Source organism: Condylura cristata, unplaced genomic scaffold (genome assembly GCF_000260355.1).
Source record: "Condylura cristata isolate star-nosed mole 26May11 unplaced genomic scaffold, ConCri1.0 scaffold00001, whole genome shotgun sequence".
In the NCBI taxonomy this organism is placed as follows: Eukaryota; Metazoa; Chordata; class Mammalia; order Eulipotyphla; family Talpidae; genus Condylura; species Condylura cristata.
Genome location: NW_004567102.1, coordinates 12811368 through 12830241, shown reverse-complemented (window position 1 = coordinate 12830241; position 18874 = coordinate 12811368). Strand labels below are relative to the sequence as shown.

General features: G+C 41.6%; 1 protein-coding gene across 4 annotated transcripts in view; it reads left to right on the top strand.

Annotated features, from left to right (window-relative positions):
* Positions 1-18874, top strand: part of ADGRF5 (adhesion G protein-coupled receptor F5) — a 106292-nt gene that overhangs the window by 75331 nt on the left and 12087 nt on the right. For 2 of the 4 annotated variants that reach the window (XM_012723430.1, XM_012723436.1), the window contains exons 10-17: positions 748-951; positions 4951-5115; positions 7398-7502; positions 7653-7862; positions 10567-10797; positions 12905-13060; positions 14871-15070; positions 16653-16832. In XM_012723430.1, coding sequence (XP_012578884.1) covers positions 748-951; positions 4951-5115; positions 7398-7502; positions 7653-7862; positions 10567-10797; positions 12905-13060; positions 14871-15070; positions 16653-16832 — 1451 coding nt within the window. The remainder of the gene's footprint in view (positions 1-747; positions 952-4950; positions 5116-7397; positions 7503-7652; positions 7863-10566; positions 10798-12904; positions 13061-14870; positions 15071-16652; positions 16833-18874) is intronic. The other 2 variants (XM_004673548.2, XM_012723441.1) reach the window with 1 other exon arrangement.

Genomic DNA, 18874 nt, shown 5'->3' with positions numbered 1-18874 from the left:
GTACAGGCCAGAGATGTGGAGGGTGAGAGGATTCACCAGAGACAGAGTGGGGAGCAGAACAGGCAGATAGACGAAGTACACTGCTGAGGGGAGCAGCAGGAGGGTCAGGAGAGGTCTGCCATGCCATGTAGATCTCTCCCAGGGCAGGCACAGACAGGGATCGAACTCATGCGGAAGTGGCTTAAACTTCTTAGTGCAGTGCTTTAACCCGCTGCGCCACCAGGGAGGGCCGAAACAACTTTTCTTTGTTAGATGATGATTCTTCCCTCCTGCTGCTCCTCACCCACACCCCACCAGCAAACATAGAAGCAAGGGTATTAATTCTTCACTGAGGCAGGGATATACCTGTCATTCTAGAAATCAATAACCCCATTGTTTCACAGATGTCAAGGGGGTATCTCTTGGGTTGCAGACCCACGGTCTCTCACATGTGTGCTGATTCTGGTTTTGACAGAATTAGATAGGATGCCCAACCACTCATCACTTTCTGAATGCTCCAAGACTTTCCAATTTTTCCTTTCTACTTCCTCCATTCCCACATATTTGTCTTTATCAAAGACCCTGAAATTTCCGCTATTTTGTTAGAACATCTCTTTACCTTGTACACTTCCTGAATGTTTGTTTAGAGCAAGTCCCAGGTGTTTTTGAAAATGACATTCCCTGTACTATTGTAATGAGAGATGATGTTGTCATTCTAAGCAAATATGTAATATGATGATAATAAATGCTTTTGTGTATTCTGTGCAGGTGAATATACTTGCAAACTGACAGTAGACATTTTTGAATATGAGTCCAGAAAAAAAATAAAAGTTTTACCCATCCGTGTCGTGGCAATTCAAGAAATGAAGGTGACTTGCAACAATAACCCTGCATCTTTGAACTGTTGCAGTGAGATTAATGTTAACTGGAGTAAAATAGAATGGAAACAGGAGGGGAAGATCAGCATTGCAGGTAAGAAAGTTAGAATCCCTCTTGCAATTTCTGGTCAACTAAATGGGAGATGTGGAGGATCAAGAGGAAATATTTTTTCCCCAGGACTTCAGACTGTGAGAAGGTACTTCATTTGATGTCAGCTGCATCTAGCCATTCTAGAACAAAACCCCTAAAACAAGCCTAGGAGTGTCATGTTTAGTTATAATCAAGATCCTGGCAAAAAAGACCTAGGAAGGGGCCTGGTGACTTAGGCCCACTGCCTCTCCTTGTCTTATCTACCTGTCTCTTCCATCTTCAGTAAAGAGCTAGGAAAGATTTCATCAGCTTTGCTTTGCAGTCTGACTTGGAATGTCTCATTTCTTTGTCTCTTCTCTTTGCATCTGTCCTTGATTCTTTGCCTTGGTAGCCACACTGTCTTCTACATTATCTAACTGTGTATCTCTGGTTATTTATCTTCCTGTTTTGAATCATTGCATGGCAGTTTCTGACCCTACTTACTTGTTTTAGATCTGAGATCTTATCTGGAGTTCCCCTTCCTCCAGCTTATTCAGAAAAAATGATAATAATAATAATAAATTGACAGTATTGTCACTGCATTATAAGTTTACCCATTTTTACGAAAATATGTTTTGCTTTTAATCACATTTAATTGGACCATGAGTTTGAAGTTGGCATTTTTTCCCCTTTAATTTTTCAATAAGGAAGTTGAAGCCCATAGGAAATGACTTATTCAAGGTCACCATGATAAGAAAAAATAAATGAAACAAAGACTTGTAACTCCTCTCAGGCCCTGCTTCATGAGACCAGTGTTTTATACAGACCAGACTGTTATCCACGCCTGGTGTGCTGGGGCAAGCTGACCTGCCAGAGTTTGTGCTGAGGTAGAAGACTGACTTCTGCTTAGCAACCTCATGCTGCGAGATCCAATTCCCACCTCCTCCAGAAATGGCAATATGATGTGCTCCTCATTAAAGGAATCATTCATTAAAGGATAATGTGATTTTGCCCATGAAGTACATTAACATGTTGTACAAAGTCTGCTATTGGGCTATTTTAAACTATTCTAAAAATTGATTAATGGTCATTTTTACATGCTTTTACATTTTGCATGTAAAAGCATATTTATTTTCAAAGTATCTTTCAACAGTAGTGTCTCTATTCCACTTTAAAGTGGCCAAAAGACTGGGAAAGTCCTCTGGCAGCTGTTGAAAAGGTTTACACAGGGTCCAGTTAGTCACTTTCCTCATTTTTAGAGGAAGTCTAGACATGTTGAAGCAACTGCCAAGTGGAAGAAAGACCCAGCAAAGGCCTCAGGGGACTGACTTAGAAACTTTCAAGTCTCAAGTTGAAATACCTTTGCTATCTGGCTAGGGGGCCAGGAAGACTGAGGGGCAGATGCGTGGGGACCTATCTGGGAACACCACTCTTCAGCCATTCCCAAAGCCCAGTGCAGGCTGGACAGTCTGGGAAAAATGGACTTCCTGACTTCCTGGTCAGCTCTGACAAATGCGGCTTCTAGTCTGGGCACCCTGCCCTCTCCCTTCCTCCCCTGCAGCCCCCCTCTCTGCAACAGTCTTCTCCAAATTCCACAAGTTCTTTCCACACCTGTATTTCCAAGTCAATGGAAAGCAAAGGAACTAACTACACTACCTCTTCTCAGGAGTGTTTGCATTTCATTTTTAAAACAGTCTGGCAAGAGATAAGACAGGAAGTAGTGGAAATGGTGAAATTTCTAGATGTAAAAGGATGATCTTTCTTTTGCAATTGGGAGGATTTTTCAAATCATCAGGTAGCAACTAATGACATTTACTTTGATGGTAGCAGAAGTAATAGATTTGCATGTTGACTACTACTACTAGTACTACAGGTGCTAATAATCACCATTATTCACGCAGCTTCTGGTTTACCTGCATTTAGTACTCAGCTTGCATGTATGAAAACGTTCTGACCACTTGGAGTTAACTGTGAAGTCTGTAGCTTCATCAAAACTCTGTCTAGGTGTGATAATGGAGCCTTCATTTCCTCATTGCCCATAAGTAAAACTGTTCCAGATGACTTCATGAACTTCCTCTTGGCAGCCTGTGCTGTTTCTTTGGTCCATGGAGACTCAGAGCAATTGAGTCTTTACAAGAAGGTGTCAGCCCCTCCTGTCTGACTGTTGAGACACAATAAGGTGGAGTGGCATGCTCACCTCGCCCACCATTCCCCTCCCTATGTCTTTTCTTTCCAATTGCTTTGCTTCCATTTGTGAGTGTGTGTTACTATGTGTGTGCATTATGTAAAATGTTGGTTTTTCAGCTACTCAGGGCATCAACAAGAGCTAAAAAAGTGAGACTTTTATTTCTTTATTAACCAGAAATCAGTCTTGTGGCTTTCAAATCACTTTATAAAGTGCCAGCAGAAGCAGGCCAGCCTCAGGGACTAATGCAGAAGCAACTAGAAGTAGTAAGTATTGCTGGAGGGCAGCAGCCTCCATCCTGGCTGCCCTAAGGTGAGAGTAACCCCAGTTGTTTTTTTAAAAAAGACCATCTGTCAGGGTTCCATGTAGGGCGAAGAAATCAGAATTTCTGGGTTTGAGCTCTGTACAATGGCATTAAATGTAATTAAATTTCACAGGAGATTTTCTTGGGCACAGTGAAGTAAGAGCCACGGATCTAGTCCAACCATTCATTTTCATCTCATATTCAGAAAATCGAGGGCAAATATTGCCCACAGGTGAAGACCTTAGCATTGTAATAAGCCTGTGACAACTCACTCAGCTTCCTCATGCATGTGTTCCACAAACTGGTTTATGCTGGTTCTCATCAGGGGCCAAGCCTGATGAGGCCACGGCCTGTCTCTTCAGACCACAAGAATTCAGAGGACTGTAAAGATAACTTGACATATAGTGAGGTAGTCATTTTATTGTATGGGGCACCTGGAAATTTCTGTATGTTGTTTGTCTAAGGCTATTTGAAACTATTGCTTAGCTATTTTTGTATTCCTAAGGCCAGTTCTTTGTTCATACTTGAACAGGGATTAGTTAGACATCGAGATGAATAGAAACACTTAGCTGATGAACTAGGAAATAATTTACTGAAAGCAGGTAAGATGGAAATCAATTTGGTTTACTGAATAACAAATATGAGGACTGGAGAGAACGGTTGGCTACACATTAATCAAAATATTTTAACTGTCGCTGAAGAGTCAGCGAAGACTGAGTAAGATGCATTCATGTTAGAACTAACCACAAGCTTTATTGTATTTGTTTAATTTGGGGAAGATTGACAGTGTTTGAAAAATGCCTTAAAAATATGTGGTAGTAAGAAAGGTTGAAGGAGATAGAGTGAGAGAAAGTTAGGTTGAAAAAAATTCAGAGGGTATCACACAGACTTAAGAAGTAAAAATGGCTGAGAAGGAATGGCCTTTTGGGAATGAAGATGCTGAAGAGAAAGTTATAAAAGAGGAATTATTTTGAAGGAGAAAATACTGAAAACCTGAATGGAGTTGAAGTGTCCACTAAAATCAATTACTTATAAGGAAGAACAAAGTATGAAAATGTTTCTCAAATGAGATGAATATCAGATATTCCAATTTTGTTTCTTCCTCCTTTCAATAATGACTTTTTTTTTTTTTTTTTAGTTGAAATTACCTGCAGGTGACTTGTGACTATGTTTTTGTGTTTAGACTCCAGCACCGTTCCTCATGACCTCTGTAAGGGGCGGACACTGTTCTGTTTACAGAGAGTAACTATATTACCTGACTTAATCCTGGGCCATAGCTCTTGTTACTTATCCCATTTTACATCGGAGAAAGTAAGACATAGCAGCTTAGTGACTTTATCCTGCTAGTAATTGCTAAAGTTAACCAGACACTCAGGCTTCTGAATGACATCCCTAACCACTATACAACCCTGCCTCTCCATTAAAAGGACTCATTCTAATATAAATAATAACACCTTTTCACTGATTTGGCATCTTTGCTACTAAATCAGAGTTAGGCAATTTTGACAGCCAAAGAATTGCTCTGTGGTTGCAGGAATCGCTGAGACAGATTCAGACTGCAGCAGATACACCTTCCAGGCTGATGGAACCCAATGTCCCAGCGGGTCCTCTGGCACAATTGTGATCTACACATGTGAGTTCATCAGTGCACATGGAGCCAGGGGCAGTCACAGCATAGAAGTCACGTTCACATCTGTGGGTAAGGACTCCCTAGCACTTTTAACCTTTTCAAAAAAACCTAGTTGATTGGGATTACTTCTAAGCAATAAAGCAGGACCTTCTCTGGTGGTGGGAGACTGAAGATAATTTTCCTTTCTGCTGGTTAAATTCAGATGAAGTCTTTAAAATCAAGAAAGGTAGGGGTTGGAAGCAAAGGCTGCTGGGAAGGAAAGGTTACAGCGTACAGGTGAAGTGAAAGTGGACTACGAAGTAAAGCTTTTACTCAGATTACCTGGTTTAGAGAATGCATTTATAATGAGGGAGCAATCCCTAATTTTCCCCATTCTTCCCCTCTTGAATTCCTATAGCCTGTCTCATCCCTAACTATCTCTTACCTCCCTCTATCACCCTTCTTCTCCCATGTCACTTATTCTAGAAAAAAATGCTGCAAAAATTTTTGATTATCTGATATTTTGAGATCATTCTAAAATTGTAAAAATAAAAAGTTTTTATAATCTTTCAGCTTAGTTGACCTCTGCACACAGCATTTCTTCTTCTCTGCCATGAAGCATTATACTACCAACCTATCTTCAAAAATGGGGTAAACTTGTTTTCCACCTTTAACTGGGGCTACATGGTTAAACTGCTCACAGATCTTAGAGCACAAAAGAAAAAGAAAACTTATCTAGCTTTTTTTTTTTTTTTTTTTTTTGAGGCTTGTTTTCACAAGTGCAGTCTGTCTGTAGTGACCCAGCTTGAGTCAGCAGAAGCAATTAAACTGAAGCTGAGCTCCAAGGTGGGCTGGGCCCAGGAGACTGAAAACACAGAAGTAGGTGGATTCACAGGCAGAGAAGCGCATCAACAGAAGCTCAAACCCAGTTACCTAGGGGGGTGGAAAGTTCTCATATTTCTCCATGTACAAACTTCCCTATAACAAGCCAAAGAACTTCAGTCCAGTCCACAAGTCTTTGCCTATAGTCAACAAAATGTAACTCTTCTGTTCTCGATGTGGATCCCAAACTTATAGAACCTCACCCACTTTTCACACCAGGGGGCAGATTAGAGTTTATTTCTTGCCTCCTTGCCAATCAATTTGCAATAAAGCTGCTTTCTTTTCTCAAAACCGGGGTCAGGGTATGAGCCTCCCCACACATCAGGGAGTGAATCCATGGCGTGGCAATATAGCCACCGTACAAAAATAAGTTGTTTCGATAAATTGTCAGCTGTCTGCCCCCTCAAACAACTTGGAAAAATGATTGACATCAACAAGACGTGTGACTCTTGTTCACATTGTCTATCATGACTTAGCATCTTTACATAGAGCAAAACCTGGTTCTTCTGAAAACATGTTTCCTACAGAAGAGCTTATGAATCTTTTGAGCAAGTTATAGTTTTCTAGTGAGAGAAATTATTTATCCCAAGTTTTAATTCTGAGAGTTATTTAAGTATGTGGGCTTTTGGCTCTCTTAGGGGCAGCTGAAAACCACGGTCTGGTGATTTAAAGCCCAGTGGTGCATCAATACTGCCAGATTCACAATCCTATGAGTCTTTTCCTTTCTAATCTCAGAAACCTTTAGGCCATAGAAAGCCATTTCCAGATCCCTATAGCTAGTGAGAGCCAGGCAAGTAACATATGGCCTACCACTTAGAGCCAGATTTGAACACGTGAAGCCCAGTTTCTAAAGGATACTATGGAAATCCCAGATTTATTTTGATTATGACTAAGAATATGATATTAACCGATAGGAACAAAGAGCCAGCCTTGAAGTCAAGGCATGATATTGGTCACTATAGAACACAGAATTGAATGGCATTTTGAAATGTTAGCCATGTCAAAGACATGGTCAAAGGGGGTTGGAAGATATTTATTAACATTATTAACATTTTTGATGAAAAATTTCTCATAAACCTATGAATTCTCAAAAGTGAAATGAATGTAGAGAGGCTTGCAGTGTGAGTGCCAATTCAGCTCACTGCCTGCAACAGTCCAGGTTAATTATTTGGACTATAACTCTATGATCCCTTACTTCAAAATAAGTTCCAGAAGTCACTCTTCTTAGGCGCCCTGACCACGTGCTGCCTGTGGCTAAGTATTAGGAACGCAAAGGATTCCTGTCCATGAGGAGTTCACAAAAGGAGACATAGAAAGAGAAAAATTAAAATGCAATACAGCATTATTTTTTTAAAGGTACTTTAATGAGAGTGTGTTACACGAATTGAGCCACTTACTCTCCCTTGTGGTATCATGGGAGAGGTTGGAGGGGGATCTTGGGTTAAGCTAACACCCCTAAGTTTGCAACCTTTCGCTCTGCTGATCATTAGGAGATAATTCCAGCCACAAAGGGGAAGTGCACGTGATGGAAGTGAGTTCAGTTCAGAGCACCACCGCGAACAGCCTAGAAACAAGTAAAGCCCGGGAGCAGCAAGGTACCAACCCCTTGTTGACACAGTAGAGCCAGGATGGGCCATGCTTTCTGTCTCTACCTTGTTTTAACTCATATGTCGATGTGACCAGAATAACTAAACATTGCGCCTGTTGTTGGTTTTCTTTTGTCTGTTTTGTTTGCATTCTTTCAGCCAACCTTACAATAACCCTGGACCCAATTTCTGTTTCTGAGGGGAAAAAGTTTTCTCTAACATGCATCAGTGATGTGAGTAACTATGATGAGGTGTACTGGAACACTTCTACTGGAATTAAAATACTCGAAAAGTTTTATACCTCACGGAGCTTTCCTGATGGAGCAGAGTCTGTGCTGGCAGTCGAGACCGCCACCACGGAGTGGAATGGTGAGTGAAAGAGCAGATACCTACTCTGCTTGTGGGACCCCGGGATGTACAGTGGAATTGTTTTCCACATTGCCTGTGCTGGTGGAACAGGATGGGCCCAACAGAAGGGGAGGTTCCAGTTCCCAGAGCCACTCAAAGGAGGTTAGAGCTGAGTAGGGAGGAGAAGCTAGAGAGGAGAATGGAGAAAGGAAGGGAGAAGGATAGAGAGAGCAAGAAGGAGTCCTGGAGGAGGCCCATGGAGCAGAAAGACATGTGAAGAGACTTAGCTTACCTCCTGGCCTTGGACTGGTTGAAACAGATGTAGGTGAGAGACCCGTGGGGAGGGTGATAATAGCAGCTTTTATCTTGATTTTGATTTTGCTCCTTCTCTCCCAGATGTGATGGGCCCAGTCTACTCCTTTTCTGTGGGTCCCCACCAGGAGGTGCCTTAGACTGTGGCGGGCTGTTGGGCCTCAGTGGTCCTGCTTTGGGTCAGCCCTGTTTGTCTGGTCATATACCCACAATGGATGGGTAGCTTTGGGTGCTTGATTGGAAACTATATTCTTTCCCTTATCTCTATTGCACATTAATTGTATTAAAGTTCTTTTCCATTAAAAGTCTTATGCACTAAAGTATGTTTTGTCTTGATGTAGCAGATGGTAGAACCCATTTAGAGTGGAAAGGTTTGAGGTTCTAGGAGGGGGGCTGTAAAACTGGACCATTCCTATCCAACCACTTTGCATTAAATATTGATGCAATATGGGGAGAGACTTTGGTGTAAAGATGTTAATGTTTCAATTTTATGTATGTGGAAACTGAAGTTCAGAGAGGATAATAAATATACCTAGACGTCCACGATTTAAGTTGTAGAGCCAGAACTGGAACTAGTCCCTGATTCTAAAGCTAATGTTCTAGCCATTAAGATGATTGTGTTTTAAAGTACTTTTATCAAACTATTGAGACTTTTTTTGTTTAAGGATTTATTTATACATATAAGAACTGGGGTACAGGACAGAGGTGTAGTCTGTGAGAGGGTTCACCAGAGACAGAGTGGGGAGCGGAACAGGCAAATCTACTGAAATACACTGCTGAGGGGATCAGTGGGTGGGTCAGGAGAGGTCTACCACACCGTATGGGTCACCTCCCTGGCCAGAGATCAAACTTGTTCTGCAGTGGCTTCTGAGAGCTTCATAAAGTGGTACTTTAACCCATTGCACCACCAAGGAGGGCACCAAGACTTCTTTTTTAAATGGTGGTTAAAAAAATAAAATAGGCCCTCCCTGGTGGCGCAGCGGGTTAAAGCACAGCATTAAGAAGCTAAAGCCACTTCTACATGAGTTTGACCCCCGCCTGCCCTGGAGGTGACCACATAGCGGGGCAGACCTCTCCCGACCTGCCCGCTGCTCCCCTCAGCAGTGTACTTCATCGATCTGCCTGCTCTGTTCCCCCCTCTGTCTCTGGTGAATCCTATCACCCTCCACAACTCTGGCCTGTACCCCAGTTTTGTATGAATAAATAAATAAATAAATCTTTTAAAAATTTTAAAAAATAATAATAATAAAATAAAATAAAAACCTAAGGAAAACCTTAAAAAATCTATGTAAAAGTTTTACATACTTGGTTCCAAAGAAAGAAACATGTTTATTTTCCATTTATCTCTATATGTTGGTTATGTTGGGAGGTTATGAAAATCTTTGAGTTGAAAGAGTAGTTCATAAACTACTATAATAGCTGATATTTATTAAGCCTTTACTGTGAAATAGACACTGTTCTAAGTATTTAGTCTTACGTACAGGTGGGGAAACAAGCCTAGTTTCCTACTATACAACCTGAGATTTTATGTCTGGTAAATGACAGAGCTAGGATGAAACTGAGACTATGTTATGATGGGCCAACTTTAACCTCTCCGCTTTGAAGTCCTTCGTTAACTAAATGATGGGTAAGCCCAGATACTTAAGACCCAGGGCTTCCTTGTTGTTTGATATAAGACATAGGAAGCTTTGCAGAAATGAAAAGCTGGACTTGGTAGAGATAGTCAGGAGGGGGCAGTACCTTTCTCAGGGTTGAACTCATACCTGCTCAGTTCAACTGTTCTCCCCCACTCCTGGCACTAACTAGAAGTCAAGGTTTTTCTGGTGCTATCGAACTGTTATACAGTCCCATACTCAGGTACCCAAAATATCTGCGCTCATGTAAATCAACTAGGCTTTCCTTTTATATTCTATGTAAATATCCCCTCCCTCCTAAAAGGAATTGAAAGGAATTCCTCTCTCCCCTTATTCTACATGTTTTCCCATGGAGAGCTTATGCCAGTGGGAGCTCAGAGAAGAAAAGCAGAGAAAATGAAAGGGTCTTACTTAATTGTAGGTGCTATGCTGTCTCCATGGTAACTCTCCAATGGTGGCTCACCCTCTGATGGCTAATGGACAGTCCAATGGGGAAAAAGCTTTTCATGAACTTCAACCCAAGTGTTCTCCACAGTCTACTCTGCCCCCCAACCGTTGGGAGTGCAGGTTGCTCTTATCCAGTCTTCTCTTTTCACTTTATATGATCAACCACTATCTTACCTTAAAATTTTTGAGATAAGAATGAACTCCAGGGGTCACAGGTCAAGTTGTCCCAAAAACTTATAATCTCCCCATCCCTCCTCACTACCCCTCTCCCCTATGCCTACACTCCTTGGTAATTATTTTATTCCATCTCATTTTTGCCTTCGTCCCCTCAGGAACCTACCACTGCATATTTAGATATAAGAACTCATACAGTATCACAACCAAAGATGTCACCGTTCATCCTCTCCCTCTGGAATCGGACATCATAGTTGATCCTTTAGAAGCTGCATTCCTATGCGAAAATAACCATGAGTTCCAGTGCTGTGTAAAAGAGGATGAAGACTACAAAGTAATGGTCCAGGTGAATTCCTCGAATTCTTCGAATTCCTCATCCTTTCCTGCTGGTAAGATGCCAATTATTAACTTTTTAGGACGTTTATTCCATATATGTACAATCTTGAAGACTTTTAAAGTGAGGGCCAAGAGACATAAGGGTTGAATCAAAGACAGAGTGAATGTAAGAGCACAGATTCCCAGGAGCCTCTAGTCCCTTCAAAATCTTGAGAGTTTGTGAGGGTCAAGACCATTGTTTTTAGTGGGAGCTGTTGTTTCATAGGCCTTCAAAACAGTGTGATTCTCTCTCACTCCAGGCTACAAATCAGCATGCTACCAAAATGCCCAAAATCCTCTTAACTGCACCATTTAACATGTAAGAAAGTAAGAAAAATGGGGCCCTCCCTGGTGGTGCAATGAGTTAAAGCAGAGCACTATGAAGCTATTTGCAGCCACTGCAGCACAAGTTCAATCCCTGGCCAGGGAGCTGAGGCATATGGCACAACAGACCTCTCCTGTCCTGTCCCGCCTGTTGCTCCCCTCAGCGGTGTATTTCAGTACATCTGCCTATTCTGTTCCCCACTCTGTCTGATGAATGCTTTCACTTCCTGCACCTTTGGCCAGTATCCCAGTCTTGTATGTATAAAAATAAGTAAATCTTTCAAAAAAGAGAGAGATGGGGAGGATAGAATCTCACATTAAAAACAAAAACAAACAAAAAGCCCAAAAAACAAAAACAAACAAACAAAAAAGGCCAAAGGGGAAAAGAAAAATAGAAATAACTTTTTAGCTCATGCTAGAACTTCCCTGCTGGCACTTGCCAGTATCAGAGACCTGGAATCTCCATTCTAAGGCTCTAAAGAGCAAGAAAGGAAAAGCCTCGCTCCTCACTCCATGATACAAAGCTAGGATCCTCAAAGAGTGGCACACTCTATAAACAGTTGCCTAGGGAAACAAATCACCTGGTAGAATTTGGCTTAATCAGTTTGTGAGCAAAAACACCCTTTAAAAATTACAGTTGTATTAAAAAAAAAAAACAAATTTAAAAAAATATATTACGGCTGTGGTCCTACCTGGTGGTACAACAGGAGAGGACTCAGCCTTCAAGCTATGTACAGCAGCTTTAGTGCGAGTTTGACACCCAACCCCAGAGCTGACCCACATGGCGCAGCAGACCTCTCCTGTCTCACCCTCTGCTTCCCTCAGCAGTGTACTTTGTCGATCTGCCTCTTCTGCTCCCCACTCTGACTCTGGTGAATTCTCTCACCCCTTGCCCCCCATATACTCTGGCCTGTAATCCAAATTTTGTATACATAAATAAATAAATCTTTAAAAAACAAATAATAGCTGGTTTCACCCTGGTTTCATCCAGGTTTGGGCTTTGAATTTATACTACCTATGTGGTTCAGAGGCGCCAATCTAGACATTAAAAATTAAAAATCTCGACATTCTGCATTCGTTATGCACATATCCAGTGTTTTCTATGTGCCACATCCTGCACTTGGTATGAGAAAAAATATGGATAAGACAAATACTTCCTCCCTAAGACCTTAAAATCCAGTGGGAGAGGAAGTCACCAAAATAGGTATGTCTAAATTATTTTTTTAAAAGATTTATTTATTTATGCATACAGATTTGGGGTACAGGCCGGAGGTGTGGGATTCACCAGAGACAGAGTGGGGAGCAGAACAGGCAGATCGACGAAGTACACTGCTGAGGGGCGGGTCAGGAGAGGTCTGCCATGCCATGTGGTCACCTCCGGGGCAGGCGGGAATCGAACTCATGCTGAAGTAGCTTTAGCTTCTTAGTGCTGTGCTTTAAACCCACTGCGCCACCAGGGAGGACTGTGTTTAAATTAATTTGGTGAAAGCAGTGTAAGGTAAATTTACAGGGTGTGATGGAATTGAGATAGAGGGGGCACTAGACTCTACAAAGCAGCGTGGGTACACATTTGGTGTCTACAATAGTGAACGTAAAGTTTTGTCTAGCACATATGCAAATGTTCATTTATTTCTAAGAAACAATACGCATAAAGTAAATGAGTATAACCACATTAAAAATTAATATGTCACATTCCTGGGGAAAATGTATAAGTTTATGCTTATCTGGGTCATTTTAACAAATCTGTACTTTGAACACTCATTCCGTGATTTAATTCTTTCAATAACTCTACTTTAGAAAAAGAAGTTAAAGACAGACAAGTGTGCTACAAATATAAATTTCAGCCAAATTTGGGTCCTTGGTATCCACAAGATGTTGAGGTGGTCTGTCTCTTTACCAATGCTGCCAAAGGTTCAGTCAAGAGCCCCTCAATGAAGCTTCATCTGATACCTGGTGAGAGAATTTTAAATTACCTTAAAATGTTGTAGTCATGAGCAGGGATTCATTCATTCTTTCAATAAATATATGTTGAGCACCATCATGCAGCAGGCCTTGGGCTAAGTATGGGGGATTTGGAAACAAATACGTCACATTCTCTAGCCCAGAGCATAGGAGAGATAGACATGATAGAATATATATGATAGAACACACACACATATAAATACACATATGCACACATGTGTATACATACATGTGTGGGTGGTCAGGTCAGAAGAGGCTGCCCTGGTGTTTGGTGGGGAAGAAGTGATCAAGAAAGACTTGTAGATGAAACCATATGGCAGCTGAGTCTAGGAAGCTACATACTTCATAGGCAGATAAGAGGAGGTATCTGTGTGAGCCTGAGACCCCTTAGGGGTTCCAGCAACGGCAGGGTGTCCCTACTGACACTGTTTCACTAAGACAGAGTGACATGAAAATAACTAGCTTGAAGACCTGGTGACCATCTTTCCTGTTCTTAGTCATCACTGGGTCAGTATCCCCCTGCATAGTATATTTAGGGTAAAGGTCATGATTCAGAAGCCATTTCTGCCATAGCTCAAGCTGAAGAGCTCTCTTCAGTGATGAAGGGCCAAGTGCATAATGGATGATTTTGAGTTTCTATCATAAGCAATCCCTTCACTATGAGCTCATCCCAGTCATAGGACCCCAATATCTGAAGGATCCATGGCTGTGTCACCAGCCTGTTTGAGTTGTCCTTTCCATGAGGTGCTGGCAACACCAACGCAGGAGGCAATTTAGAATCAGTTCCCTGTCTCTGAGCTGCTCCCCTTGACCCCACCAGGCACACTTTTTCCAGGAACAGTGAAGGTCACCTCTTCATTGTCCCCCATCTTAGCCCAGACATCAGCATATATTAATCACTTTTTTCTTTTCCTCTTTTGAGTCTGGTCCCATAGATTTTTACCAGTTGAACATTACTTACTAATTTCAAGATTTTATACAATGGCTGAGATCTCAATGCTAAATGAAAAGGTCAGTTGAAGATAATTCTACTCAGAACCAGGGTTCCCTGGAGATTAGATTCTTCAGCAAATGCCATTTTGCCACTCAAGTTTGGTTATAATGAGGTGAAAATAGTGAACTTTAAGGGAAACTAGAAAAACAAACACAAGTATTATTTAGAATATTCAGGTCGAGGATGTCTGGAAGACCTACCTCTAATGATAGCTTTGGATTTAGGTGGTGTTTCTCAACCTTGACTGCTACACTAGAATGTGTGTTTGGTGGGGGCATGTGTGTGTGTTGCGGGGATGGGGGGTGGGGTGAGAAGCACAAAGACTGCTGCCTGAATCCCAATGGAGAAGTTCTGAATAACTCAGGCTGGCGTGAACCTGGACACGGGCATTGTCCAAGGTCACAGTTGATTCTACCACACTGGAGCTGAGAAACGCTGGACTCCGACATTGAGTCCTTTGGACTCCAATAAACTCAACATCTCTTATCTGAATGGACTCACATCAAGCCCTAATTATTTTCCATATCTTGGGTTTTATAGACAGCAGAGAGTAGAATCGCGGAGATTGAAGATAGGAAGAAAGCACAGAAAATAAATTCTACTAGGATAAGCAAGTGAGATTAAAGTCACAGATCCATGAAAAATAGTAAGAGGTTTTAGAAAGTCGGGGCAAAATAAAGAAGTTGAGTAACTCTAAAGGTAAAGAGACACATGATTTGAGACATCAAAATTCCCCCGAGGTCTGACCCCATTTCACTGTCCCTTATCCTTCCATTTCTCCCTTTTATTTCCATGTCTGCAATGCAGAGGGAAACTTCGCATGTAAGGATCCCAACTTAGGTGTCGGGAAGCCTGGGAAAGTTGTTCAGCAGTCGTGTGGGTTCTCCAATGTTACCCAAGATTGGTTTGGTGGAAACATAACCTACAAATGCGTAGGCTCCCAGTGGAAGATGAAGAGCAACAACTGTGTCTGGAACTCAATAAACAACCTGTTCCAGCAGGCCAAGGTGATCCTTTCAACTTTGACTCTCAGTTCTTGGTGGGGAGATGAGTCAGGCTTATTGTAATTCTTAGCACTCAGGGTCTTGGGCTGGTTCATGTTGCTTTTTTTTTTTCTTAAATTTTTCTAGATTTATTTATTTATTCAGACAGAACTGGGGTACGGGCCAGAGATGCGGAGGGTGAGAGGATTCACCAGAGACAGAGTGGGGAGCAGAACAGGCAGATCGTTGAAGTACACTGCTGAGGGGAGCAGCGGGCAGGTCAGGAGAGGTCTGCCACGCCATGTGGTCACGTCCTGGGCAGGCGGAGACTGAACTTTTGCAGAAGTGGCTTAAGCTTCTTAGTGCAGTGCTTTAACCCGCTGCGCCACCAGGGAGGGCCCTCATGTTGCTTTTAAAGCTAGTTTATGTCTAAAGAAGTGTGAACCCTAGAGATAATTAAAAATATTTAGGGTGGGAAGAGCACAAGGAACTACGATGATGGTGCACAGGTGAATTGGTGGTGGGAAGTTCACCGGGAAATCATACATTGTACAAAAATTAAGGAAGATGTAATGAATATATTTAAAAATAAAATTTAAAACTTCATAAGTATTGGATGGAATCAAATAAGGGATCGGGGGGGAAATGACAAAACTAGCAGGCACCTTTAAATCAGAGACATTTAGCAGAGGAGAGGGAGGGAAAAGGATTAAAAAGCAGCAGAAAGAGCACAAAAGACTGTGGTGATGATTCACTGGTGACTTGGTGGTGGGAATTCACAGGGACCACACCTGAAAGGGAAGCAAGCAAGCATTGTACAAAAATAAGCAATAATGTAAATATATAAATATAGATATATAGATATAGATATAGGTATAGATATAGATATTTGAAGGCTGAATTACCTACATATATGTATTTTTTTTAGTATAAATTTTTAAAAAATACTAAAAAAAATTACAAATATGGAGGTACAACATGTGTGCTTCTCTCCAGGGTCAGTTGTACAAACTTTATCTCAATTGTTCATTCCTTTGTTTCCAAGGACAGGCAGTATTAGCCTCATTAACCACTTTCCTTTGAACAATTTTGATATTAAGCAAATAGCTTTAATCTTTTCAGAGAGAGAAATAACATGAAAAATTAAAGTTCATCATGCAAAAAAAAATTGTTTTAGTCAGTTTTTTTTTTTTTAGTAGGTGTGAGATTTCCTCCTCCTTGGATGTAACTTAGAGTTCTGAAGAAGGACTAGCTTGCCTTTTTGACCTGGAAAAGAAGTTATTGTTACTTGGTATGGGGACACTCCTTTCTTTCCATCAAAATAAATAAATTGCACCTCACTTTTACGTGGGGGGAGTCAGAGACCTCTAAAATTCCATGAGCAACAATAAACACGGATGAGGAACCTAGAGAATGTTATAGGTGTTGGTGATATCTTCAGACAACCTTCCAAATGGTCTCAACTAATGGAGAAAAATTAAGAAGGGATACTACCAAACTGAGCTTATTTCATGTGACAGGTTTTTGTCATGGATGGGTCCCTAGGATTGGATGACTGACTGATCTGCACTTTTCTGTTTGTCTGTGCTGACTTTTGTTTTACTAGGCTTTGGTCGAGAGCCCCTCTCTATATGAAAAGCTCCCTAAATACCTGCAGGATCTTTACACTAACACAAGCAAGATGGAACATGAAGTCAGCCCTTCGCCTGGGAATCTGGCAGCAGTTATCAACATCCTTGACATGCTCTCAACAGTTACAACCCAAGTGAACATAGATATGATGAGAGTGAGTTTTTTTAAGCCTCACAGGAGTTTAGGGGTCTCATCATTTCACTCCTTCAGAGCTTGTGATCCAGAAACCTAACTCCTAACTATTGTACTGTCTTTCCTCTCTTTTACTTCTTCATCTTTTTTTTTGTTTTTAAAGATTTATTTATTTGTGCACACAGAACTGGGGTACAGGCCAGAGGCTCAGGGGCAGCAAGAGACTTCACCAGAAACAGAGTGGGGAGCAGAACAAGCAGATCAACGAAGTACACTGCTGAGGGGAGCAGCGGGTGGGTCAGGAGAGGTCTGCCGCACCATGTGGTCACCTCCGGGGCAGGCAGGGATCAAACTCATGCAGAAGTGGCTTTAGCTTCTCAGTGCTGTGCTTTAATCAGCTGCGCCACCAGGGAGGGCCTACTTCTTCATCTTTTAACCCTAGCTGTACCTCTACCAATTTCCCCTCAATTAATATGACAGAGCAATACTCTAGACATTATTGTCACACAACATGCACTGCCAATTATAGCTTTTAAGGTACTCAGGTAGATTCCTTCAGGGACCTTAAAAGGATTTCTTTAGTGAATCTCTGTTTTGGTTTTTTCATGAAAATGCAACGAGTTCTCACCTGCTTTCTAGGAAAACTAGAAAAGGCTTTCAGACTATGTACAAGATGGATTCTCAGTGATCTTGTGCTAAACATAAGCTTTGAAGTAATCGGGTTGTGGAAGGAAAGAGAATTCATCCACAGGAGTTCAGATGACGAGATATTAATGAAGGGATTTTTATCAAAATAAAGTTAGGGTTAAAAGATATGAAGTAAATGTGTTGAAGCGCCCAGAAATCAGCATGATTTGGGTGTCATCATTGTCTGAGGACTGAAGGAGAAAGGAGAGGCAGTAGTTACTCATAGCCACAGGAGAGCAGAAGCCTTGTGTGGGAGGAGGGTTACTCCCAAGTAATCCAGGCAGCTATGGTCTTGGAAAGACCTTGCACGCGCACACACACACACACACACACACACACACACACAATATGCTGATGGGTGTGCAGTGGGTACGAGGAATGTGATGCATAGTAGAAAAATATATATTTCAACTTCTTTCTTCCTTGACCCACCCTCTGAACTCCTACCAATACTTCCAATGGCCAAACCCAGCTTGGATCACAAGAGCGCAAGGAGGTTCTGTATATTTCTTGGGGCTGCTGTAACAAAATAGCACCAATTGGGCAGTTTCCAATGATGGAAACTTTCTCTCTTATGGCTCTTGAGGTTGGCAGTGTGAAAGTAAGGTATCTGCAGGAAAACATTCCCTCTGAAGTCTCAAGGGGAGAAACTTTCCTTGTCTCTTCCAGAGTCTCAGAATCTGTTGGCTCCAAGATTTCATTGACTCATGGCTACACCATCCCATTTTTTCTGATTTTGTGTTCAAATGGACTTCTCTCTTCTCCACTTATCTTCTTCTTGTCATTGGGATTAGGATCCCCCTAGGTATTCCAGAATGCTCTCCTCTCCAGAGCCTTAATTTAATTGCATTAAAAAACACCCTGTCTCCAAGTAAGATCACATTCATGAGTCTGGGTATGAAGACAGCCATGGGGAGCCAGGGGGACAACATGCCATTAGTTGCAGAGGTGGTAATTCAGGGACAGGAACAACACAACAAGAGCACAGTGGGAAGACAAAGATGGAAAATGACAAGCCCACTTTTGTGGGAGAATCAGATTGTTTAACAAAGTAAAATGTTTTTGATAACATGGCACTGCCTGTTTAAAGTTCTGCATTTGAAGGGGTTGCCTGAGACTACCCTTCCTGGTGAAATATTAACCACTAAAAAGCCTATACTTTTAAAGATACAATAAAAATAATTAACAAATTATCTCTACCACCTGCTGTATGGGCTTCATGAGTATTGTGGTTCATTGACACTATTGCTAATTGTTTGAATAGGCCTATAGTCTTAGGGACATTTCATGTGACAGGTTTTTGTCATGGATGGGTCCCTAGGATTGGATGACTGACTGATCTGCACTTTTCTGTTTGTCTGTGCTGACTTTTGTTTT